Here is a 25392-nt window from a genome sequence, read left to right as displayed (position 1 = left end):
TTACAGTTTCTATTGATTCCTTCAGTACAGATTTCAGGCTCAAAGATCTGTAGCTCTGTGACCACCACTTTGAAAATGGACATTACCTCCCCTAAAAAGCCAGTGGGGGCAAACTACAACTGTGCATTTTGCTGATTTGTTCCATAATCTCATCTACAAATACTTCAGGTCAAGCCAGATCATGATTTAGCATGAGTTAGTCCAGTAAGTACACTAAGCCAAAGTTTGGGTTTAGCTGCATTACACTGCTGTTAATCTCAGACTGAACACACCTGGAACCAGTATTTCAATTTCAAGTGCAGCAAATCAAACAAGAACATGCCTTTTACTAACAGCTTAGGGACAACTTTGTAGTACATATAACATACAGCACCTATACACAGCACTGTGCAGGGCAGCAGTGAGCATTCAATTCACTGATTACTGTGTATTTATTACCTCATTGCTCCACTACAGCTTTTAGATCAGACCACTGGGCCAGGGATGTTCCTCTTCCCATGGAGCTTAGCCTACACTCCCCCCTTCTGGCTGCATCTGTTCACAATGAAGTTCTTGCAGACTGAATTCAAACATCTGCCATTGGGTTTAGAACACATCATTTCATGCTAAGTAGGAGAAATAGAATTGGCTTGCTTTTAATTGTTACAATTCGTTTCTACTGAAAAAAAAAGAAAAGCCCTTTATTGAAGGCAGTGCTCCATGACACTTACTTGACTTTTATCTCCTCTCTCAGAATTTAATTATTCAGAGCTTTACAATTCTCTAGAGACTAACAAAGCACATTAAGTGCCCCTGCCTCAGATCAATGAGAAGATTAAATAAAGTACCAAACTGACAGAAGTAAATTGAGGCATAAGAAACTCTTGTCTTGTCTGCAGATATTGAAATTGAATCACCAAGAAGGATTCCTATTTCCAATCTTTCAGCTCTCCCACAGGACCACTCTTCACACCTATACATGCTAGGAGGAACATCACAGGTCATTATATGCCTTGGAATATCAACCAAGTAAAATATGTGGAGCTGCTGGAGTGAGTCCAGAGGAGGCCATGGAGATGCTGCAAGGGCTGGAGCAGCTCTGCTCTGGAGCCAGGTTGAGAGAGCTGGGCTGGGGCAGCCTGGACAAGAGAAGGCTCCTGAAGGGGAGACCTTAGAGCAGCTCCAGTTCCTAAGGGGGCTACAGGAAACCTGGAGAGGGGCTTGGGACAAGGGCCTGTAGGGACAGGCCAAGGGGAATGGCTTGAACCTGCCAGAGGGGAGACTGAGATGAGCTCTCAGGCAGAAGCTCTTCCCTGTGAGGGTGCTGAGGCGCTGGCACAGGGTGCCCAGAGAAGCTGTGGCTGCCCCATCCCTGGCAGTGCTCAAGGCCAGGTTGGACACAGGGGCTTGGAGCAAGCTGCTCTAGTGGAAGGTGTCCCTGCCAGTTAATATGCTTAATTATAGTCATCTACAATGCAACCTATGGACCTCAGGGCAGCATCAAAACTCAGCCTCTGCCACAAGCTCCTGCAATGCTGGATGAGTTGAATTCTGCTTTCCTCAGTGGCTGATACCCTCATATGTTTAATTTCTAGCAACACAGTATAGTCTAGCAGAGCTGTGCTTTGAAGCTCACTACAAAAATAATGAGCATTGAAACTCAACTGAGTGCTCACTTGAGCTGACCAGGTTCCCTGAACCCCTATTCCCAGCAACCTTCACCTACCACTTCTTATCCGTGGAAGAGCAGCAGCAAAAGAAGTTTCTTAGCTCAAGGATTACAGACAGAGGGAACAAAACAGGAAAGGAAAATAAGCAACATAAAAAAGAAAAAGAGTGTGATTCAGGTACAGGACTTGAATCACACCCAGAAAAGAATCCCTAAAGCCATATTACCAGCAAGGGAGGTATTTGCAACTGTAGGCTTGGTTACTAGCCTCCTTTTCAACACTGATAGGAACTGCCAGACTAACAGAGCATTTAGTCTGGCTGGGCAGCCACCAGTCCTTCAGGACAGCTACCAGCCACACACAAAGCCAGCTCCAGGGAAGGGGCCCCCACTGCCCACTCTGTGGCCCACGTCCCCATCACCAAAGCTGGTGACTCTGGGAACAAACCAGATCCCTCCCTAGCCCTACACCAGCTTCTAATTGAATGTTTGGAGGACTCAGCAATTATTCCACCATTTCTTTGCTAGTGAAGTCTGAAATGGTACATGGTTTGCTTTGCTGAGGCTTTAGAAACTGTCTCTTTAGAACAAGTTCAGGTTTGTCCATAATCCTGCTGCACGGACAGTTAAACACCCCATGAACCCACTGCGCCGTGTTTTGCAGCTGCCACCAGCTTCTGAAGAGCAGCACTTTCAGAAGTGAAGAAAAGCCAAGAGCTCTTCAGAAGCTGCCCCTTGCCTTGAAGAGGAGATCTCATTAGAGATGGCAACTGCAGAAGGTTTGCACTCACTCTGAAATTTGGGCTACACATCCAAACAAGTTCTTCATTTCCTGTTTCCCTGCTGGTTTAATTAAATGCAATGAGAGCAGTACTGGTTTGTTGGTGTCCCTGAGAAACAGCATTCTCAGATGTTTAAAGAGTTAAACTATTTCAACTAGCTGCTGTCTTTTGCTGGACCTACTGGTCCATTGTGCCCTTCTAATCTAGGCCTAGGAGTGCAGGTTAACTTCTCTACACACTCAACTCAATTTGGTACTGTTGGGACCTCTTAAAGTCACACTCACCATTTCTCCTCCTATCTCTGTCTCTATTTTAGATACCCCCTGGTGATACATGTGGAACTGCTCCAGTATGTTGGTCACTTGTGGAGCTTTGTACTGGGAGGACAATGACATTTATCAAGCCCCTGTTTCGAAGCATCAGAGTCTGCTGCAGGGGTGGCGTCTCCGCAGTGCAGTGGCTTTCAAGAGAATCCTGAGCACCTACAAACTGCTTTCTAAAAGTGTGACCAGTTCCTACAGGATCAAATCCAGCCATCTTCCTAACCATTCTATGATTTATGGTCTGCTAGTTCATACAGACACTTGGGAGACATTTGGAGATGCAGTTTTCAATGGATTTGGTCAACTGCTATAACTGGAAAAACAAACTTTGAGGCATACAAGTCTCTGAGGCCTGAAAAGCAGCAATTTTCAAGCAATTTTACAAGCAATATTTAGAGTGGCACTTACCAATCAGATTGAGAGAGGAGTTCTCAGCTTTTTCAAAGGCAACTTGACTGTTCCCAAGAATCAAACCAACCTCAATCTGCCAAAGGGGGGGAAACAAATAATTATATTAAATTACTAGACTCAATTTCTGATTGCTCCTTAGATACCTCCAAGCACATCTCAGAAGGCAAGAAACAGCAGCAAAGGCTCCCACTACAAAAGCCACTGGGAAGAATGTGAAATACCAACACCACCTTCTCTAAAATAACATCACTGAGAGAGGAAGCTCCTTGTCTTCTCTAAGGCAAATGGCACAGCCAGATGAAACAGATGTGCAACTTCTCCAAACGCAAGTAACCCAAATTCCTCCTGGTAGCAACACCTGATCAGTACTTGGATCTCTGCAGTCCCCAGGGAATGAGCACGAATTCCAGTAAGCCTACCTTTTGCTTTTTGCTTGCTCCAGACTCTCCTTTGAGAATGCTGGGGTCCATAGCTTCCATGTCCTTTACCACCATGCCAAACAGTTTGTCATTAAAGCTGAACACAAGCTGTGGAAAGAAAAAACAGAAGGGGAATTTCATTCATTCAAAAGCTAAAAAGGATTTTGACAAGAGAAAAAAACATAAAGGATTTTTGAAGAGAAACAAGCCTAAAGACTAAGTTTACCACCCAATAAATTCCATATAGATTTTACCCTGTAAAGCTCTGGTGTACTGAACATGTGCTATTCATGTCCTATACTTAAGAGTAACAGACCAAAAGTAGCAGAAGATCAAGTCAATAGGAAAAATTCAAACAAAAATTCTCCTTCCAAGGAAGATTCCAGGAGCTGCCAAGGTTCTATCCAACCAGGCCACACCAGAGAGAATCCAGCTGGCTCAAACCTTGGGAATCTTCCTCACAAAGACAGGATTTCTTTAGCTCTCAGTGAAAGTCATGCTGGTTCAACTTCCTACAAAGAAACCACTCTCACAACAAACCACCTCTGCCTATGAGCTGTCCTCTGCAGCACAGAGATGGTACCCAGGCACTCTCCAGTATCTTCCATCACTGTAGCACGAAAGCATGTGCATGTTACTGAAGACCATGTCAGACTTCCAAAGCAAAGGCAACCCCCTACCTGCTGCCCTACAGAGAAGGCCTGGCTGTTGAACTGCTGTATGAATTCAGCAGCCATCTTGTCTGTGTCATAGGGGTTGGAGTCAATGTTCTTCTTCTGCAGGAAATCGATCTCAATGGTCATTGTGCCAATACACTGCTTAGTCTTGTCAAAAGTGTATAAGGAAACTGTCAAAGAAAGAAGAAACAGCACATTTCAGAACAGGACAGCCCCCTTACAATATATTAAATATACTCTTAAGTTGGGCAGTACACATTTTTCTACTCAGAATGAGCACTTAATAAAACTGATTATTTCTGACCCTTATTCCTCTTACATTCATGTTCTGTTATTAGATCAAAAATACAGCAAGGTATCTCCACTGAAAATCCCTGCATTTCTTTAAAAACTCTAATAGTTTGCTTTAAAACAGCTCGAACACCACACAAGCTTTGGGGGATGAGGACAATGAAAGCCAACTCACACGTGCTGTAGTACCACAGTATCTACAGTATCTACATCTAAGCTGTATGTACCTGTCTTTAGAAAGCTTAAAAGCAAGTGTTAAGAGTTGTCTTGTCAAAAAATCAATGACAAGAGGTCATAACTGGCTTTCTGTAACAACACTGACCAGCTCTTCTCCAGAGGAGTGCAGTAATATAATCTATCAAGCTTCTACAGCCCAGAACAAAGCATCAGTTAACCCCTCGTCTCTGACACAGAGGAAACAACCCCTAGCCCAGAGGTGCACTTGGGCCTATCCTATTGTGCCCCAGGTTTCCTTCAGTAATGCAGAATCAACTGAACAGCCCTTGAAAGGGGATAGAAAGCAAAGTGGCATGGAAGACATTGCCAACTGTACCTAAACCACAGAGGTGACCAGTTACATCAGTCAAAACAAGAGGCCACTTAGGGCTGTTGCTGCAGCTAAGGACAGACAGGGATGCTTCTCCAGAAGGTTAAGGCACATTATAGGAGATTTGCTTTGAGTCTAAAGTCTGATCTGATGCAGAAGTCGCAGCTAAGTGTAAGCAGTATGAAGTGAATAAGGGAAATTAATATTCCCTATCAAGCCTCTTGGCAGTAAAATGGTTCCAGAACAAACCTGCAGATGCCTGGGAAGATGTGATGTCAAAACAAGCATCCACCATGCTATGATACATGTTTCATTCAAAGTAAGAGAACAGGGAGAGCCTGTCTCTTGCTTGAATCTGGCCACATCAACAGAACTGAAGTGCCAACTGAATACGAGTAGTCCTGACATCAAGCACTGAATGCTGAGGGTGTCTGGTACAGAGGAGAGCAGTGATGCACCACTGGGGATGCAGAACAGAAAGCAATAGACAGCACCAGCCCCAAAAACCTGTAACATCCTAGAAACAGAAGGGCATGCTGAGGAGGTACCAGTGACCTCCCAGCATGGAGAATGCAGCTGAAGCAGTCAGCACCCTTCTCCAGATGCACATCTCTAACTGCAACACGGGACCTGATGAAGCTGAACCACCCCCAGGGCAAGACAACAACATCCACTCCAGGCACTCAACCTTTCCACAAAGGCAAACTAACAATATCCACTCACCTGGAAAACCTTTACCATGTTATTAGAGGCTCAAGGGGACTCAGCTTCACTGTACCACTAAGCACTGGACTCCACTTAAAACTGACATTTAAAACATAGTTTTCCCATTATTAAGGGAACGAGACAAAGAAAGAGCCCTGGTAAATCACTACTTTTATGAATACTCCTCCCTACCTGTAGAATAACTTTACAAATCCTTTACACTCAGCAGGGAGTCATATGACATTTAGTCACTGCATAACATTACTGCATTATTTTTCTGAATACATGTTCCCACACAGTTGGTAAGTTTATAGCAAGATCTGGTACAAGTACAATCACTAAAATGCTCTTAGTATTCAGCTAATGGTGCTGAATACTAGTGTTTCCTTCCTCAAATAACTTCAGTACTAGACAGCACTTATCTGTAAGGCAGCTGGCACATTACTGACCAGTAAACAAACAAGGGTGAAAAACAAATACATTTATGGATCTCCCCCCTTCATTATATGTTATTCCTCAGTATAAAAAAAACAAACCAAATCAGCTAGCAAAAAGAATTGGCTTCTAAGCAAGATGTGTGAGGCAAGATTGTGTAGAAGGGCAAAGAGATCCACTCTAGACAAAGACATCAGACTAAGTTCAAGATCCATGCTCATGGGCTTACTGAACCCAAAGGAGCTGGGAAAATAGCCAAGGAGTGAGATTCCCCTACTGGCAAATGTCTGACAAAATCAGTCAAAACAGCCCTCCAGGTCTGGAAAACATGGAGAGGCAGAAAGCCTGCAAACACAAAAGCGACTCCCTTTCACTAACAAAGGCCTCATATTACCTGAAGAAAGGCTGAAGATCTGAGATGTTTCCAATTCAGTTTCGCTTCAGTATGGAAACAGAGAATTCAGCTTTTATAAAGGTAGGTCACCATCATGCTGCTGACTGACTTACCATCTATCTCTTGCCCGATGGCGAGTCCAGCCCATTTTCTCTGTCAAAACAAGACAACAACTTCACAAATCCTGACATCGGGTAGAACAAACACCCCCTCAGAGACAGCATCCTTACTCAGAAAAGCAGCTCCTCCATGAGAGCCTTAAGAAGCAGCAAAAAAGGGCAGAATGGGATCTTAAAAACAACCTCCAATTTAAGAGAAAAGTCAAAAACATGGAATCATTTCTATTAATAATTCTATTTTCTGACCTTAGGAATTTATTCAGTTCAACCTCCTTCATATTATTGGTCACCCCTTGTCTCAAAGGCAGAAGATAACATCCTGGATAGGGCTTTTGTCATTCTGCTCATTTCCTACCAAGGCTCAGGTGCTGCTCACACAATCAGTAGTGCAAGAGGCAAGAAAGGTGTTACAGGCTCCATGATCATTTTAAAAGCTTACCTGTATACATTAGTTGCAGGAAATGGCTGTAATGTGCTTTAAGGAACGATACTACCTAAAACACTTGTTTGGAGAACTAGTAAGAATGGAACTGTTCAAATCCTCTAGGTCTCTTCAGATTCCTTGTAAAAGATATGTGCAGTACAGAACTGCATGTCAGGTGGGAAATGGTTCGATAATTATGTAGTACAACAGCCTACAAGCTTTACTGTGCCAACAGTTCCAGCTTGCTAATTGCAAAATGCACAGCTCTTCATCTCTGGGGCTCTGCAGTATACAAAGTTTTTCACAGCTTTTGGTTTTTAACCCTAGGAATTAACATTATTATAGAGTAAAGGTGGTTAAGAACTTTACGTGCATAATGAATGCACAGCAAACAGACTTTTGGAGATCACAGAGCCTGTGTCTACTACACGACCATCCATGAATACATAAGGTAAGCACACATTTTGTGTAACACTGGTTCCAAGGCTTTAGGAAATACTGGAAATTAAACCCAGCATTAGGAGTACCCAACTAAAACATTCATCTACCAGTAGCTGTAACACAACCATAGTCACTTTTTAGAGGTAACCAACCTACCTCACTCCTTAGCAGAGGAGCTCTCCTGGTTCTACAACAGTGACTGGAATCTACAAAAGTCAATCCTAGACCATGAGTGCATCTACTTTAACCCTGTGATACAAACATCTTCTACTGATATCTGCTTTTCAGTTTGGGCATCACAAATCATAGCTAGACATATGGTCAACACAACATCCTCTTCACCCACTCATCCGGACAAATCTGAGTTTGAACAACACGTCAAAAAACAGAAAGTCCTTTTGGGGCATATGCCAAGACATATGTTGAGGAAAAGAAATCTTGTGTTTGCAGCATGGACTCAGCTTCTAAACCAGTTACTAGCAGTGACTGCTAAGAAAGCACTAAATCAGTGACCATCATTGCTGTACTTTTGTGTTATGTGACTCACTGTGTGAGCCAGTTACAAGCTACAAGATTCATTTTCTATTTGGAAGTGGATAGTATTGATTATTTACTCTAACCATCATTTAACATGTGATAACTTAATTAAGAAAGGAGGCAAGTTAAATCTATTTTACACATTTCACTGCACTTTTCATCTGAAAATACTAACAATGACTGAATATAGCCAAAAAACTTCCAGCAGATCCTTAAAAGAGCAATACCACAAAAGAAATCCCTTAAAGTCAGGGGAAACCAGAACAATAAAAAAAATCACAAGGAATAGCAGCTATTGTTTAGGCTTTTCTTTTGGAAATAGCTTGTTTCTGGTGGGTTTTTAAAAGGTTAAATTACACCTTTTCCAGTATCTTTAGCCCACCATGCACTAAAAGTAGATCAATGTAATACAAGCGAGTTTTCATCAGTTACAGTAAAAGTCTTCTTGAACTCCTGCTGTCAGATATCAAATTTGCAGCACACATTTAGGCAGACATCTCCCTCCAATTACAAGTTATCTTCAATCCTAATCTCAAAAGAGATCCGTTCTGTAGCAAAGTGGTAAATCAAACTATATAGTACCTGGGGCAAGCTGAATGCGATGCTGCCAGGAACAACCGAGGGGTGGGTTCTCAGTGTGAAAATGTATTTGTGGTTGGGAGAAGTCTTCACAACAACATGTCTAGAAGAGAGAACAGTATTTTACTTCACTATATTGGAAGTATATTATATATACACCATATGGTCCTTTCCAACCAAAACTATTCTATTGTTCTATACAGCCAGGAAGACTTTGCATTCATTGAGCTCTTTTGAGAACTCAAAAGAAACCAGCCAGCTTATTTCTGGTCCTATAAAGGAGAAAACAAAAGCTTCAGGCCTATACCATGATGCAGGTCTACACAGCAGTCTTTCACAGGAGTCCATCACCCTTAGTGATATAACATGATCTCTAAGCCCAACTGCAAGACATGGTACTAATAACTACTATTTATATTCCCCCCCCCCCCCCCAAGTAGCCCTTTACTTCAGGAACTGTCCCATACAAATGTAAGAGAATCAAGCTATAACCACAAAGACCAAGGCTGATGTATCTAAAAATCAACACTGGTTTCACATCTCATGTATCTAACACCAAAGTATCACTATCAGGTCACTCAGTAGTCTGGAATTAAACACCTATGTGTTAAACTGACAGATCTCCACGCACAGGGGAAGGAGGCAGCCAGGGATTTCATCGTGCCTTGGCAAAGCAGTGATCTGGGGATAAACTGCCTTGGAAAGGTGAGAAATACACTCTCACAGGCCAAACTCCTCCAGAAATAACAGCAGCAAAACAGTATCACAAACACTTGTATTAGTGTTGCTTTCTGGACTACCTACAAGCAAAATGGGTTTGTGGGTGCCCCATCCCTGGCAGTGTTCAAGGCCAGGCTGGACAGGGCTTGGAGCAAGCTGATCTAGTGGAAGGGGTCCCTGCCCGTGGCAGGGGTTGGAGCTGGATGAGCTGTAAGGTCCCTTCAATCCAAATCATTCTAGGATTCTATGAACATTTTACCCCAATACAAGCAGTACTCGTCAGCTGTGATTTCAACAGTAAACAGATGCAAAGCCTATTCAAGGATCTTCATATATTGTTTGAAGTTTGACTGCAGAAAAAATGGAAGGAATTTCTGTACAAAAAGTAAAATCACATGGCTGCTGAGGCTGTTCCTCCTGTTTGATAGCGACCAACAAACCTCAGACTGAGACAGCATTTGAAGACCAGGAATGCTGTTATAAAAACAGAACAATACAAACAGTCAGGAGCAGACAGAGCAGCAGCCATTGCATGTGTCTGTCTCTCACTCTCAGAATCTAAGCTGTCAGGAACAAAGATACTCAAAAGCTGCTTATAGTTATCCTCAGACTATGCCTGATAGGTGTTATCATCTGATAGGCAGACTTCTTTTTGGCATAAGAAAGCAAACCAAAAGGAAGATGGGATTTGTGGGCACTGGTGGCAAGGTTGATGGTTGAATCAGGTTTCACCTCATCTTCACATCTGCCTGCACTTTTGTCTACCCACAGGATATGTGAAGCCACCAACTCATGTGGTGTTCCTCTCTTATCCATAGTCAGAAACTAAAGGCCAGATGAACTATGCCAACAGGCAAGGCCCACGCTCCTGGCCATCCCCCCTCGTTGGCAGTGAATACATTACATACACATATGCTCCATACATTCCTATTTGCATATGCACAGCAAACCCAGCACCATCCAAAAGCAGATCACTGGCTACATCGTGTGTGCATAACAGCTTCAGCCACATGGTGGGAAGGAACATAAGGCTCTTTGAGACTAGAGGAAATGCGTGGCCTGGATAGCTAAAACCACTAGACAACACCAGCTTTAGCCCAAACAGGCAGGGAAGCTTGCAAGCCTTGCCAGGAACTGCTAGCTCTTAATGGCACAGCAGGATAAGAAAGCATTTTAAACACATCAGAGCAATGCATACATCCTCTGGCAGGTGGACCAGTGATTCTTCACTCATTGTGGCCCTAAATCACCTGTTAGAGCTGCAGGGATGGACACCCTTCCTTCTCCATCTCCTCCTGTCCTAGGCATAAATCCAGAAACCTGTTACAAGCAGTATGGTTCCCTGGAAATCTTACAGAGGCAGAGCAAGACCTTTACTGGTGCTTTGTGGTGATCAGGGAAGTACTGGGGATTGGGAGAAAGCAAGCGTCCCTCCTATCTTCAAGGAGGATGCAAGCCTAGGAAAGTAGTGGAACTACTCCTGTAAGCCAAACGTATTAAAGAACAAGAAAGTGACTGGGAGTAGTCAGCACAGATTTATGAAGGAAAACCAGGCCTGACCAGTATGATAGCTTTCTAGGAGGAAATGGTGAGCTTTAAGGATGAAGGGAGAGCTGTGGGTATTGTTTACCTCAATGTTTGCAATGCTTTTTACAATCCTCACAGATAAACTGATGAAATACAACTGGCTAAGAGGGCAGCGTGGTGGTTTCAAAACCACCTGAACCACTACGCTCAGAGGGCACCAAGCTCAGCTACAGGCACCCATAGGAGCCACAACTACTTAAACTCCCCACTAATGACCAGGATGGTGGGACAGAGTGCAGATGACACACCTGCCGATTGTGCTTCCATGAAGAGGGACTTTAACAGGGTGGAGACATGGGCTCACACAAATCCCATTCAAGTTGAACACTGGAAAACGCAAAGTCCTCCATCGGGGGAGCAGTAATCCTGGGCACCAGTACAGGCTGTAGGGCAAATGGCTGGGAAGTGGCTTTGCAGACAAAGACTTGGGATCCTGGTGGACAAGCTGAACATAAGCCAGCAACACACCCTTGCAGAAAAGATGGCCAACATCATCTCTGGCTGCATTAAGAAGAGTGTTGCCACCAAGGCACAAAAGATGATCCTTGCTGCTCCAAGGACTGTTTCATTTTCAATTGAGTAGTAGATAAAATAGAGAAGCTGTCCAGGAAGCCAGGACTGGAATCAGATTTTCAGCACAGAATGTATAAGCCTGATCAATACGTAGGCACCTGGAAAGCAAGGTGCAGAGTATTGGTAAGCATGCCTGTAGGCAAAATACAAGTTCCAGCTATGCTACTCGAACACCTCATCAAGAAATAACACCTGATGACAAATAACATCCTATTAGAAGCAGCTCATCAGATAGTTCAAATGACCCAGGATTAAAGCTTCTTAAGACTGGGATGGATCCTGAGCAGCGCACTGAGTTTGGCTCAAAACACAACAGTGAGTTTAACGTGCATAGATTCAGCATCTCTGCAGGAAGAAACAAACTCCACCATCGCTGGGTTTTACTTCAAAAAAGAAAAATGCAAGAAAATGAGGATACTTGGTGAAAATACTGCTGGGCTGGGGTAGCCACAAAGATTTGATATAAACTGATCTAACTATATTGGAGCATACTATTCACTGAAACCATTTCCAGCGAACCAGAAAGACAGCAGAGCCTGACAGCAGGCAAAGAGAAGCCAGGAAAGAAAAAAAGGAAAAGAAATAAAACGAAAATATATCAGCTTTCTGAAAAAAAAAACCTCCAGCCAAGTGAGAAAATCTCATCAAATCCTGACAGGTTCTTTAGAGAAAACTCTGCAAAAGGCACAAGAACAACCACGGTTCTTCTCCAAGCAGCAGAAGCATTTTCCAACAGGCTGTAAGCAACCTAAGTATTAAGAATGTTGAAAATAAGGCAATAGCAGGAAAAAGTGAATGCATTTTCCTACGCTGATGTTCACCAGGAAAGAGCGTGGAGAGCCTGGGGAGCAGGGACATTTCAACCTCAGGAACTGCCTCTGCTTCAAAACGAACAAAAGGAACAGTGAGTCACCAGGGCCAGATAGCTCCCAATAGCTTGAAGAGATGAAACTGCTGCTCCAATTCACGTGTAAAGCCTTGCCTGAAATTATTAGAACCAAACCATGGCTGTGATGTCAGTTCTTAAGAAGCACTTCAAACCAGACCCAGGAAACTGGTGGTAAGTTTGCTGAGCAAACCAACAATAAAACGACCCTGTGCATCCATTAGGTTTTGTATTAGTAAAGACAGAGCATAGCTTCTGTAAGGGAGAGGACAACCTCCATATCTATGCAAAGATGCCAGGAAGCAGTTGAACAATACGGGCAGATATTTCTCTCATGGATGTTTGGAAACCCATGTAAATTATTCAGCTAGGCTCCTCAGGGCTCTTCAGGTAACTAAACTGGCATGAAATAAGAGGGGTGGTCTTCCCATGTAAAAGGCAGGCATAACAGGTAAGAATAATTAATCAGTTCTCAACATTAAAAATACTGTCATTGAGATAACGTGCCCTTGCCTTCCTTCACTGCCTGGGTGTTCTCAGCACTTGCTTCCCTCTCCAAAATACACCAGGAGTCCTCAAGAAATATGTCACAGGAACTTCAGATGGTGCAAGTTATCAAACACCACAGCACTACTCTGATGCATTGTATGCCATGAACTCACACGTCACAAAGTGATGACTCACACTTGGCCAACTTTGAGGATGCAGAAAATGAAGCCTGAAAAGATCTACAATGGCATCATGGGGATAAACCACCTCGATGATCCAAGGTCAAACTCCCAGGTCTACACTGTGAGCCCCAAATGGAAGCATTACCAAAAAACATTCTGTGCAGCCAGTCATGGTTAGGATGCTACAAACCAAATCTGCTGACTGTGTGCACCTTACTGCAGCAGATCCTAGGGATGGTCCTGCTCAGTGTATCTGCAATGCAGCAGAATGACTACATTCCTCAGTAGTAGCTGAATATCGTGATGTTTCTCTGTACTCCAGGCTTACGCTTTACAAAGCAATTTATAGCATCTGCTCACAACCAAACATATGCTGCTTTCTTTATGAGCCCCAATTTCTAGAAACAGGCAGCTCTTTTAGGGAGAATCAGCACAGACTGAACCATGGCCAGCCTGCTCACCAGGCAAGCCTTGGGATGTTACTTCCTGCTTGCTTCCACGAACATGAATGAGGGCTCTTCAAGCAAAAGGAATGCAGGAGGGTGCTGCAGCTCTGGCAGCTCCAGGATGTTCAGAGTTGAGGAAATTAACATTTGTATAATGCATGAGGTACAATGTTCAGTGCAGGTATTCTTGTAAGCCAATTACTTTGGAAAAAAAACTCCACCTAGTGCCATCACTTAAAGAGACCAGGCCATTACCTGTCCAAGCACATCCTTTTGCCTGCTACTGACTCTACAAGTTGTGCTCATTTAGATCTTTTAGGGGAGGTGGTTTTGTTTCTGTTTGGCCTTTTATACTCAAGTTGGGCTTGTGAATCCACAGTTAATCACTAAAAGGCTGGGACAGCTCTCCAGGGTAGCAGCACAGCAGACTGGTAGCACAAAAAGAGGCAAGTCTTTAAGCACATCTCTCCCCCCATCCCCGCAGTTCAGAACCACTAGTCTCCAACCTCAGCAGAATTCACATGGGCCGGGTATTTTATGCTAAGGGCCTAAGTGTATCATTCAGTACCTTTTTGAACTTGTTTTCTGCACTTTGTAAACCCTCCTGCAATTAGTTCATTCTGTCTACAATCCACATATTGAAACCTTTAAGAGAGGCACTGTACAGCTGCAGGGAAGCAAGGAAACTAATTTGAATTGGCTTCTTTTAATACAAAGCACTTCTGTGTGGGCTGAGCTGAAAAAATGAGGTGTTTTCTACTTCTCTCACAGAAGTAAAACCCAGAGTCAGCGTCTATCAGTCACCCCAAAACTGTAATTAAAGAATCCAAACTGTTGTGCCCACACTCTGGCTGCCTTCCCCTTTTGTTCTTGTGCATGAAAACCCTAAAAAACAAGAGTTTCTACTGACTGTTCAGCACTCCAACATGATGTGAAAGTGAGAGGATGCCCCTAGTAACACAATTAAATGATAAAAGTCTACATGAAATACTTCAAATATTCTAGCTATGTAACAGGAACAGCAGCAAAACTAAAACCAAACCAAAAAAACACATCAAGACCTGAAGCCCTTCATTAAAATACTGATTATAATTAGTTGAGCAGATCCAGATCCCAAGGAAGAAAAGCTTCAGAGGAAAATTTACCACTTCGCTATCTTCAGTTCTGAGAAAGAGGCATATAGAGAGCTTTGGTCTCTAAACACACAGAGGTTTTGTTAATTAACCTCCTGTATTCACCTTCCCAAAGCTGATATTTCATTCCACCCCCACCCAAAGTCTGAAAACAATTCCTTTTTGGTTCAAAGCTGAAAGAGCAACAGTGCACACTTACTGCCCAGACTGGAAGTCCTTCTCATTCACCACCACACAGTTGGTTAATGACAGTTCATCAGTGGGACACCTTGCTGCTTGCATAGACTACGAGAAAGAAAGAGAAGAAAAAGCTGTCAAATACAATTCTGGTTTCCTTTAATAAGCCAAGCCTCAAAGCTTCTGTAAATCAACAAAACAGGTCTCATGAGCGCTGACATATCCTGAGAGCACAGTCCAGTGGCAGTGACAAGCTCCTCTTCAAGGTTTCTCCAAATGTTTCTATGTGTTATGGGTATTTGTACCTAAAAAGCTCTGCATTTTGTGAGGATGCTGTACCTTGTATTTCCTAGCATATCTATGGAAAATACTTTCAAATTACCTAGGAAAAAGAGCGTGGAATAAAGATGTTGCCTTTCTTCTTCCCTGACTTTACTCAGAAAAGTGAAACTTGAGCACATCCGCTCTGGATATTCATACTCCAAACAGCACAGTACAATGGCAGCACTGAGAGTCCAACAGGAAGATGTAATTCTCCCCAAGCTGCTATCCAGCCCCACAGCATCTCTAGAAACCTTCTCAAAAGAAGTATCATGATGAAAATAGTATTTCCTACTCTATAGGAAAACATCACAGATCAGTAACAAACAGGAGAAAATTCAGTTCAATAGTCAGTTCCAGTCCATTACTATTCAAATAACTACTACAAACTTTATGGGGTGTTCTCCACCACTCTTTTTTTCCCCCCAGAAGCCCAAACAGCAATCCAATTGCAAGAGTATCTGCTCATTTTTTTCCCCTTCACTAGTACTCAGGAATCAGCCACTAAAATAACTAACCACTACCACTCTTAGCCCAAGCTACGGCATCCCCACGCTGAGGCAGCACGTAGCATTACAGAAAGAACATGGCAAAGGAACCTCAGCCCATCCTACACCCCGAACCCCATTTGCTTCTACAGAAGTATTCCACAAAACAAGAATTTGGGGCTCAAAATGCCTCTAGAAGTAGAGAAAAGGATGGAAAAGGAAAGACGCTTCCATTGTTAGCTACAGACTGAAAGGCTGAATTTGGAGACAAGCTGCACTTGAGCCCCAGATGTAATTTTTAGAATCAAAACACAACTACTTTCTTTCTCAGACACAAATCTGCAGACAATGCAACAGAAACTATTTGTCAGTGTTAACCTATTGCTAAAAGCAACTCAGAAGGGATTTTCTCTTATGACACCTTTAAATCCTAGCAACAAGAGAAAGAAACACACTGATCCTAACACACACATCTAAATCATTTCCCAGGAGTTAACATCCTGCTCAACCTTTCTCTGGGCCAGGACAGCAAATTCATCTCCATGTGGCCTGAATCCAGGCTGCCCTCCAGCCCAAAACCAACATTTTACATGGGGATGGAACTCTTCTAGAGTACTTGCTCTTTAGAAAAGGACTAATTCATTGTTTTTATGGAATAATGGCCTTGACATATGTGACAACAGGAAAGGATTCCATTTTCAGCCTTGAAACAGATTTATCTACCTGAAACTGAAGTGTAATAAGAGACTCAAATATTCTTGTAATAAAAAAAATATATGTCCATCAGTGGGCTTCTGAAACCTACCCCTTCAGACTCCCTGTCTTTGGCCACTTCACACAAAACAAAGCATTCACTATTTTATCATTTCTCCTTCCATTTGCAAGGGGATCATTTTGGGCAGGGCATGCCCTGATAAAGCGCATTAGGTAGGATATTTCTGGAGAAAACTGAACACAGAGCTCCTGGATTAAACCTTTTTACAGCACCAGTCCTCAACTGCATTTTTAATCCTTCCAGACCGAGTGCTTCCTGCATGTAAACAGCAAGTGCCCGTTAAAATTGCCATTCTCCTTTGTTACTCCTTTCCCCATTTGGGAATGTGCAAGATTTGCTTTATGGAAATGCATAAATATAAAGGAATGCATTTCAAATAAAGCACCAAGAGCTTTGTTTGCAAGCTCCACAAGATGACAGAAGTGTCATAAAACAGCCTTGGGTATCAGAGAAGTGAAATAACAGTATCAGCACAGACTGCACTAACCATCCCATGGCCTGGCTCATTCTCCTCCTGGGGTGCTTGGCAGAAGTCCATTTCTCCCTTGGCAATGAGCAACTGCTTAGAGCACATCTATAACCTGTGCTGAGCTCCCAGCTCTCCAGTACAGGCCCTCCTCAGGTGCCAACATTCTGCAGAACTTTGATACATTAACAATATACAGAAGTGTTTTAAACAGCTCATGCAAGCAAAGGACTCAATGGACACAGGCTTTCATGAGCATCCGTTTGAGGAAATCTGGATGCAAGAGATGAACCTTAAACTAAAGCAGCAGACAGGAAGGAGGAACACACCGTTTTGGTGAATTGCAGGCGCTTCCTCTTACCTCTCCTCACCCCAAAGGTCATATCCCCTGCTCACAGGGATTCTTGTCTGTGGAACAACTGAGCTGTAGCAGTAAAGACACAGGCACTGGCTGCTCTGGAGTAAGGTTTTCTGGTATAAATGCAGCAGTCTAGAGCTGTATCACAAGCCACCGGAGCCTAGAGGACTGTCGAGTGCCACTGGTAGTACTGTCAAAGGAATAATTTAAGCTCTTGCATTTTAGGTTCCAGCTTCCCTGCACCCGGTCACCTCCCTGCCACCCAGCACTCTTACTGCATGCCATCGCACACCACACCTCAGCGAACAGAGGAAGCAAATCCTTAGGAGTATTTCTAAGGAACCTCCAAGTATATTTACACAAGCTAATTTTAAGCTAACTAGTAGGTTACTGCTAGCAACTAAGCAAGGCAACAAAAAGCTCTGCTGTAACAAAGCAGATCTTGCAGCTGAGAGCAAATGCCATCTGCTGCAGTTACACTGCTGTCAGTACTAGCTTGAAGGTGACCCACATACATCTTCACAGGTTGCAGTTATACCCAGATCCACAACATTGGGCTTAAAGTAGCAAAAGAAGTCTTCCCTCCCTCCAGTTATTGTCCTGGTTTATGTAAGAAGACTCCAAGGACAGCACAGCTCCTGGAGGTGACCTCACATCAGAGACAGTGCCTTTGTTCTAAAGCATCCTCAGCCAGAGGCATCCATCACTGGTCCTGTGGCATCCTCTATTAAATCCATGTCTAAGCAGAGCTCTTCTCCAATATTCCTGCTGTTTAATCAAGAACAAAATGAGACCACATGATGAACTGATAAATCTCATGCAGAAAGACAAATGTGAAGGACCTCACTTTGGATTTATGACAAAACAGTAATGTTGCCTCTAATCCTCTGCTACTGAGCAGGAGCAAATCCAGCACCAGGAGGTTCAGTGATCATAGAACCATGGAATGGCTTGGACTGGAAGGGATCTTAAGATCACCCAGTTCCAACCCCTGCCACAGACAGGGACACCTTCCACTCGAGCAGCTTGCTCCAAGCCCCTGTGTCCAACCTGGCCTTAAACACTGCCAGGGATGGGGCAGCCACAGCTTCTCTGGGCACCCTGTGCCAGCACCTCAGCACCCTCACAGGGAAGAGCTTCTTCCCTTAGATCTATCCTGAACTTCCCTTGGTTTAGTTTAAACACATTACCACTGATGTAGTTTACCTTTATGCAGTAGAAGTTGCTCAAAAAAAGTAAACAGCTTCAAAAAACAAACAGCTTCATAACAGAAACAATCTCCATAACGTCTGACCTTTCAGAGACTTCCAGTCTCCGAGTCCAGTCTTCCTCTACAAGAACAGGAAATCCAGTTCTGGCACATCAGGGGAGCTCAGTCCACAAAGCAATGCCAAGTTATTTGAATATTTTTATACAAGCTTTTTATAAACCACACTTTTTCTCCTTCTGAGTTTCAAAACAAGCATCCAAAGCAACAGCAAGGCAGTGCTGATTTAAAAGATGCCAGGGGAAAAGAATGAATACTCACATTCATTCTGTTCATTCTCACTATACTACATTGCTGCATGGGTGAGCACATAGTACAAAAATATGGTTAATATTTGTGACTTGTTAAGGCTGATGATGGAGGAAGCTAAAGAAAAATGTGTTTCCCATTACTCATTCCACAGGATGCAAGATGGTGGCAGATAACAGAACTGCGCTGCTACCTGTCAGTTGTTACTGAACAGAAGAGCTAAACCATTAAATGCTAAGGCAGAGATGCTCTTCATCTGAAAGAGCTGAACTCATTTCATGTACTAATGCTACCAGAGAGATTATAAAACAGCTCTAACGCTAAGGTAGGTTTGTTCTGGGCACTGTTCCTACAGAGTCTGTGTAAGACAAATATTGTCAAAGTGTTACATATTTAAGATTTTCTTTTGTGTAGAAGATATAGACATACACATGCATTTAGTACATGCACATGTACATATATATGATTTCTACCATGCAGATGTTGGCAGACAAGCATTAGGAACATGACAAGGCCAGGTACTAGACGTTTAAGTTTTCTCTGCAGAGCCCAATGCCAGCTGTGTAGAAATAGGGATTTCCACTCCAAAAAGCATCCAAGCTTTGCTGTAACAGTTGCTGGGCAATGAAGAGCTTGTGCAGTTTTCTTGGGAAGAAAGCTTAATCCCTGTTTACTAGGGAGCGAGCAGATGTGTGGCTGACTCACAGATGCTCCAAGTCAAACGCTCATTCACCACTGAAGTCTGCAAATAAAATGAAGTTGGAATACTGAAAGGAAGAATTGTGATATTAAAGGAGACCTGAAGATAAACAGGGAACTGAGGTGGTGATCTGCAGACCACACGTTATCCAGGACTATGCTCCTGATGGAACCATTGCCCGATACAGCCTGTATCTAAAGATCCAGTGGATCAAGCAGCAACAGAATCCCTGATGAACATGAAAACATCAGGAGCCTACTGCACACAGATGATAAACAGCAGCACTAGCATGCAGAAAGATGAGCTGTAGCAGAGCTGGGTTAGCAGTAGCCTCAGAGGACACAACAAATCAATCTCTCCTAGCATAGGAAAGCCGGAGGATTACGATGACTTTCTACATGCACACATGCACCATGGAACTGAGTAACAGAGAGGAAAAACAAGTCTATACTAAAGGACAGTAGAAACGGATGTGAAACCACAAGAAGGCTAACACAGCCACTGACTAGCAGCTAAGAATGGGTTCCTAACCTGTAATAGCCTACAGTAAAGACAAAATCCTAACTCCTTTAGAGGCAGCATTCAGTAATAGTTACGAAAGGACTGACAACGTGATGCCCATACCAGGGACCAGACTCAGCAACCCAAGATGGCCTAAATGCTGTGTTTCTAAAATTGTTACCAGTTCGCTGAAGATTTTTCTGGACATCTCAGAAAAATACTTAAATAAAACTTCCAGAGCTCTGCAGCTATAAGAAATCAAACACTTACAATAACGTTAGGCTTGGGAAGACAGGCCTCCTTTCCAGACGCACAGAGTACCCTGCTGCGCCCACTGAGCCCTGGGACAAACAGCCCTGGGTGGCTGCTCAGAATCAGCCTTTCACCAGCTCCATTTGGTCTCTAGCTTACTGCTGGAATCTTTTATTCTCATCAGGAAGGAGCTGCATTCTCTCTCAATAGCAAGCTCCTAAATACCAATTTTCTCCTTCTCCTGAAAGAGGAACATATTGGGAAAGCTAAAATCTCAGAGATCACATTCAGATTTTTGGAAAAGCTTTTACGCAAGCCGACGCCGAGACAGCCTCAACACAGAGCCCAGACAAGAAGCATGGATGAGATGCCACCCTCCTTCCCACGCCCCCCACACATGATGCTCCCATGGGGATGAATCACCTCCCTGTGCTCGTTCAGGCAGCTGAGGGGGCCCCACATGAACACACCTGCATCACAACCACACCGGCTGCCAGTGACACAGCAGCCAAAATCACGTGAAAATTCCAAGGAAGCTGTGGCTGCCCCATCCCTGGCAGTGTTCAAGGCCAGATTGGACACAGGGGCTTGGAGCAAGCTGCTCTAGTGGGGGGTGTCCCTGCCCGTGGCAGGGGTTGGAACTGGATGAGTTTTTAGGTCCTTTCCAACATAAACCAGTCTGGGATTTTATTATCTTAGCAACTACAGGGTATTGCTTTTTAGGGTGGTGACTGCTGCTTACCCTTTGGCTGCAACCCAAGTTTACAGCCAAATCAATTCAGCTCTTCCAACAGCAGCTTCCCAACTCCAACACTGTTTTACCCAGTGCAGTCAGGACGACACTCACAGCTTTGGGAATTTGGCTGTATTATTGCCAGTGTTCTGCAATGTTAGCAGAACCACAGTTTAGTTCCAAGACAGAAGGTTTTGCCTGATCCAAAAGAGCAGAAGAAACAAGGGTGTTGAAGGAGAATTTCTATAAGCTACTGATATCATATAGCATCTATAATCTAAACAGGTTGTTCTCTCCAAAGACATCATCCTCCAGACAGGTTCTTTATAATAGGATCAAGTAAAGTGATTTCAGAAGATATATCTGTACCTGTGCTGCTGTGCCATATAACCAGGAAGCTGTTTCCTGACAGTTTAGCAAGAACATCAACTCCACCTTCCAATTAAGCATTAATGACCCAGAATATGTGTGTTTGTAATGAACACATCCAGTTTTGGAGCGTCTGTTGCCTCACATTTCTGCCATGAGCCAAGATGATCCACCATTTAATTACAGGGAATTGCTACTTGTTGTGTTTCATCTAAACCTCTTTTTAAAATGCTGAAAAGGAACGAAACATCACACAGACACATCCAAGGCGTTAGCCTAGGATGGAAGTCGCAGGATTTTGACACATTCACTGTGAGAACACCTAATAGATGCAAATTTCTTCCCATTTATTTAGAAAATTACCCAATGGCAACAAGAGCAAGGTTAAAAATATCCCCTTAAACCTGAAATTTGCCTTGTGAAAGCCTGAGATGCTGCTTTCCCTGCAGATTTGCAGCTCACCCCACCACTGCTGGGCTGCAACCTCTCCAGGACACTGACCAACGTATCAAACACTTCACAGTTATAAGCAGTTTGTGTTTAAGACACAATACCTTGCAAGTATTTCTGTATTTTCTACAGGAAAAGCATGTGACTTGACACAACTCTAGGGCATAAATTACTCCAGATTTTTTGATAGAAGGTCATTGCTTTATTGCATCCCAGGAGATCAGAGAAATGTGTTAAATCTTTTTATGCTGCAAACATCAGACCTTCCTGAACTGAGTATCTGACATGCTTACACAGGAAAGAGCAGACCAGGGCAGCAGTGGGGCAAGAGTGCCTCAAGAACTATATATTCAGCCTTGGTTTAACAAGCAGCAGTTATTACCAGTTGGCTCAAATGCAGCATAATGTGATACTGTGTTGAAAGATTTCTGTTAACTGTAGTGACTGTGCTCCTTGTCTGATTTTTAATGCTCACAGATCTTCTCCTGGAGGTCAAAAACCCTCCTGAAGACAGCCAATCTGGAAACTTAGTAATAAAAATCTGCTCTTTGCCACAGAACTTCCCAAATTTGAGCCAGCATCCTGACAGGTTTGTGAATGACTGCATCAGGTAGAGACTACACTCTGAAACCCATCCTTCCAAATAATGCTGCCGTGACCAAGGATACAAGTCTGTTCGTGATGATTTCACAAGACACATACACATTTGCAGAAGTGATCTCAGGAACAGAGATTTGGATTTAGTTTTCTCCCATTTCCCTAAAACGCTGCTGAACACCCATTTCTTCATATTACATATTAGGAAACACCAAAAAAAGACAAGTGATGCTTGTGAAGCTAAGCTGATTCACACACGTTTCTTTGGTTGCCTGATGACGCCTGTGTCTATGAAGGCTGATTCCGTATGTCAGCAGAATCAGACTTAACCCACAACCATAAAATCCAATTCTTATTATTCCAAGTTTGTACCAAACCATCCAACCTAAAACTGTCCTGGGATTGACTGCAAGGAGTACAAGAGAGCACACGTTAGTCCAGCGATGTCTTAAGCACCATGGGAACATCGAGGGGTACAGTCTGTCCTCCGCTACCCTTCCCACTACTGCTACACTCTCAATTTTTACAGTTGATTTCAACAGATGTTACAGTACATCTTCTGCTCAAGACACAGGCTCTTCTGGAGGAGATGCAGCACAGTTCCCCAAGGCAAACAACGTAAGTACCTGAGTGAAACCAGTATCACTTCCAACCCAACACAGATGGGAATCTTTCCTGAGAAGCAAACCGGCAAGCATTTCCTATCACTGGGCTAATGGCAGTACCACTTCACAAGTCCCAAAGAGCAAATAAAGAAAAATTAAGGTTTTAAACCATTTGTTTAAATTATATTGTACCATATAAAACAGCCATTATTTCTAATCACCGTGAACTGCTGTACAAGTTGCAGCTATTACAAAACCCTAATTTTCCTTAAAGAAAACCACATCAGTCTCTCTGATAGGGAATCATCAACATCCAACAAACAGCACACAAGAGGTCCTCTGAGGAAAGTCAGACCTCCTGTAGCTTGCAAGAGTAAAGCTGCAGCCACACAGACCTGCTTTATTTACTACACCATTTCCCTGTGTAGGTCTCCAATATGATACAAGCAGAGACACAGCTTGTTCCGGATCAAGAGCTTGACACTGCTGGAACAAGGCACAGAAATCATCTGGCCTTTCTACATCTCTTTGAGAACTAATTCCTAATGATGTTCAACTCAATTAGCTACAGACAGCATCAGTTAACTTCCAGAGGGCCAGTCTTGGTCCAAGGGATCAGGACACAGGCAGGCAGCTTCAGCCCATTCCTGCTTCTGGAGCAGATGCTGGCTGATGTCTGAGCAAGACCTAGGGCTCTGTATGCCTCAAGATTCCCATGCAGAGAGAGACACAGAATAAATTATTACAGAAACTACCATTATTTCTAATCCCCATTAACTACTTTTCCTATAAGCTTCAATCACTATTACCCACTGTCTCTTCCTTGCCACTGAGCAAATTAAGGGAGCAGAGGAATCCACCTGAAACAGCAGCAAGCAATTGGTGAGAGCTGGATTGTGAAGTGTCTAAATTATTTAAAATATTACTAGAAGATTAAAGATTTTGCCTCTCTCCTACCTCAGGAAAGCCATTCATTTCTCTGTAAAAGCATACACACACAAATCCAGTCACATGAGTCTAATAAAAGAGATTAAGCTCCAAATTACACTGCAGGAGATGGTTTCAGGCCAGAAGTAGTCACAGGAGCTTCCTCTCCCCATTCTCAGGTTCAAGCACCTTTTAAAAATGCTGACAACAGAACAGCATCCATGTCCCACTATTAGATTCACTTGTTATACCTAGAGATATCACACACCTCCACTCTCCTACCTACTAGTCCTTGTTTATACAGACAAGGATCACAATAGCTTCAATGTCACACGCAAAGCAGATGCTGCTGCCTGCTCACCCTTGTGAGAGCTGTTGCTATCCCACATGCAAGCTGGAGGGAACAGGCAGTTCAGCTGTTAATTGACATTGACAGCATCCCAAACCAAAGCTATTAAAAACCCACAGATTTCTCCTGGGTTAACTGCAAAGGGTGAGATGAAGAGAAAAGGTGCAAGGAAGAAAGCAGACTACACATCTGACACAGGACAGAAGAAAAGCTCTGCCCAAGAGCCAGACCTCAAAACATGGGTTTTTTTTCTCAATTAATCAGCATTTTGGAGGCGAGTCTCTAGTAGACCTGCTCATCTGTGACACCAAATTTCTCCCCACTGCTCTGCACCACACCACTGCACCATCTGTCCTTGTGTCCACCAGGCAAACTATAACAGAAAGGAAACCAATAAGAAAACCTATTCCCTCAAGACCTCAATCACCGAACTGTTTGGCCAAGACAGCGGGTATCAGCCTGAAGCAGGCATTAAACAAATGTGTGACTTGCCCAAGCTGATAGCAGTAAAGCGTTCCTGAGCATACTGCAAGGAGAGCAACCTTAACTGCACCTTGCAGCACTGGCAGACAGACACCTGAAAACAAAGGGGATATGCAGGGCAGTACATGGAGTGATTTGACAGACAAAACTGTTCCTTCACATTTTAAGGCCTTTCTGGCCACTTGCTGATGTTATGTAAGCAATCATCAATAAAGGATTCTTTCATTTTTTAAATAAATACGGAATAAAACCATTGCACAAGGCAATCCAGACCCATATCACAACATGGTGTTTGGCTGGTGCCCACAAGGCAGAGGAGGCCCTACAAGCCTGCCCCATATCACACAGCACCGAGGGGTCACCAGGGCCTCAAAGCATCCTTAGGGGACTTCAAAATCCTGCCACAACCCCCCATGGGAACAGGGAGCACCTCAGCCTCATGGAGGCCCCTCATGGAACCCCACAGCACCAAGGGGTCACCCCACCCTCTACACAACATCCTTAGAGGATCCTGCCACATAACCCACAGAGAGAAGGGCCACCGCAGCCTCACAGCACCCCTCAGGCATCCTAAAAT

General features: G+C 43.5%; 1 protein-coding gene across 2 annotated transcripts in view; it reads right to left on the bottom strand.

Moving 5' to 3' along the window:
- Positions 1 to 15056, bottom strand: part of NSF (N-ethylmaleimide sensitive factor, vesicle fusing ATPase) — a 50898-nt gene extending 35842 nt beyond the window's left edge. For both annotated transcript variants that reach the window (XM_062631813.1, XM_062631812.1), the window contains exons 1-6: positions 14948 to 15056; positions 8736 to 8835; positions 6746 to 6785; positions 4264 to 4430; positions 3584 to 3691; positions 3162 to 3237 (exon numbers count right to left, since the gene is read on the bottom strand). In XM_062631813.1, coding sequence (XP_062487797.1) covers positions 3162 to 3237; positions 3584 to 3691; positions 4264 to 4430; positions 6746 to 6785; positions 8736 to 8835; positions 14948 to 15030 — 574 coding nt within the window. In that variant the 5' untranslated portion in view covers positions 15031 to 15056. The remainder of the gene's footprint in view (positions 1 to 3161; positions 3238 to 3583; positions 3692 to 4263; positions 4431 to 6745; positions 6786 to 8735; positions 8836 to 14947) is intronic.
- Between the last annotated feature and the right edge of the window lie 10336 nt (positions 15057 to 25392).

Source organism: Pezoporus occidentalis, unplaced genomic scaffold (assembly GCF_034315485.1).
Source record: "Pezoporus occidentalis ecotype Australia unplaced genomic scaffold, CSIRO_AGI_Poc_V1 ctg375, whole genome shotgun sequence".
Lineage (NCBI taxonomy): Eukaryota > Metazoa > Chordata > Aves > Psittaciformes > Psittacidae > Pezoporus > Pezoporus occidentalis.
Note: the sequence above shows the minus strand (reverse complement) of the source record. Positions and strands in the feature narration are given on the sequence as shown.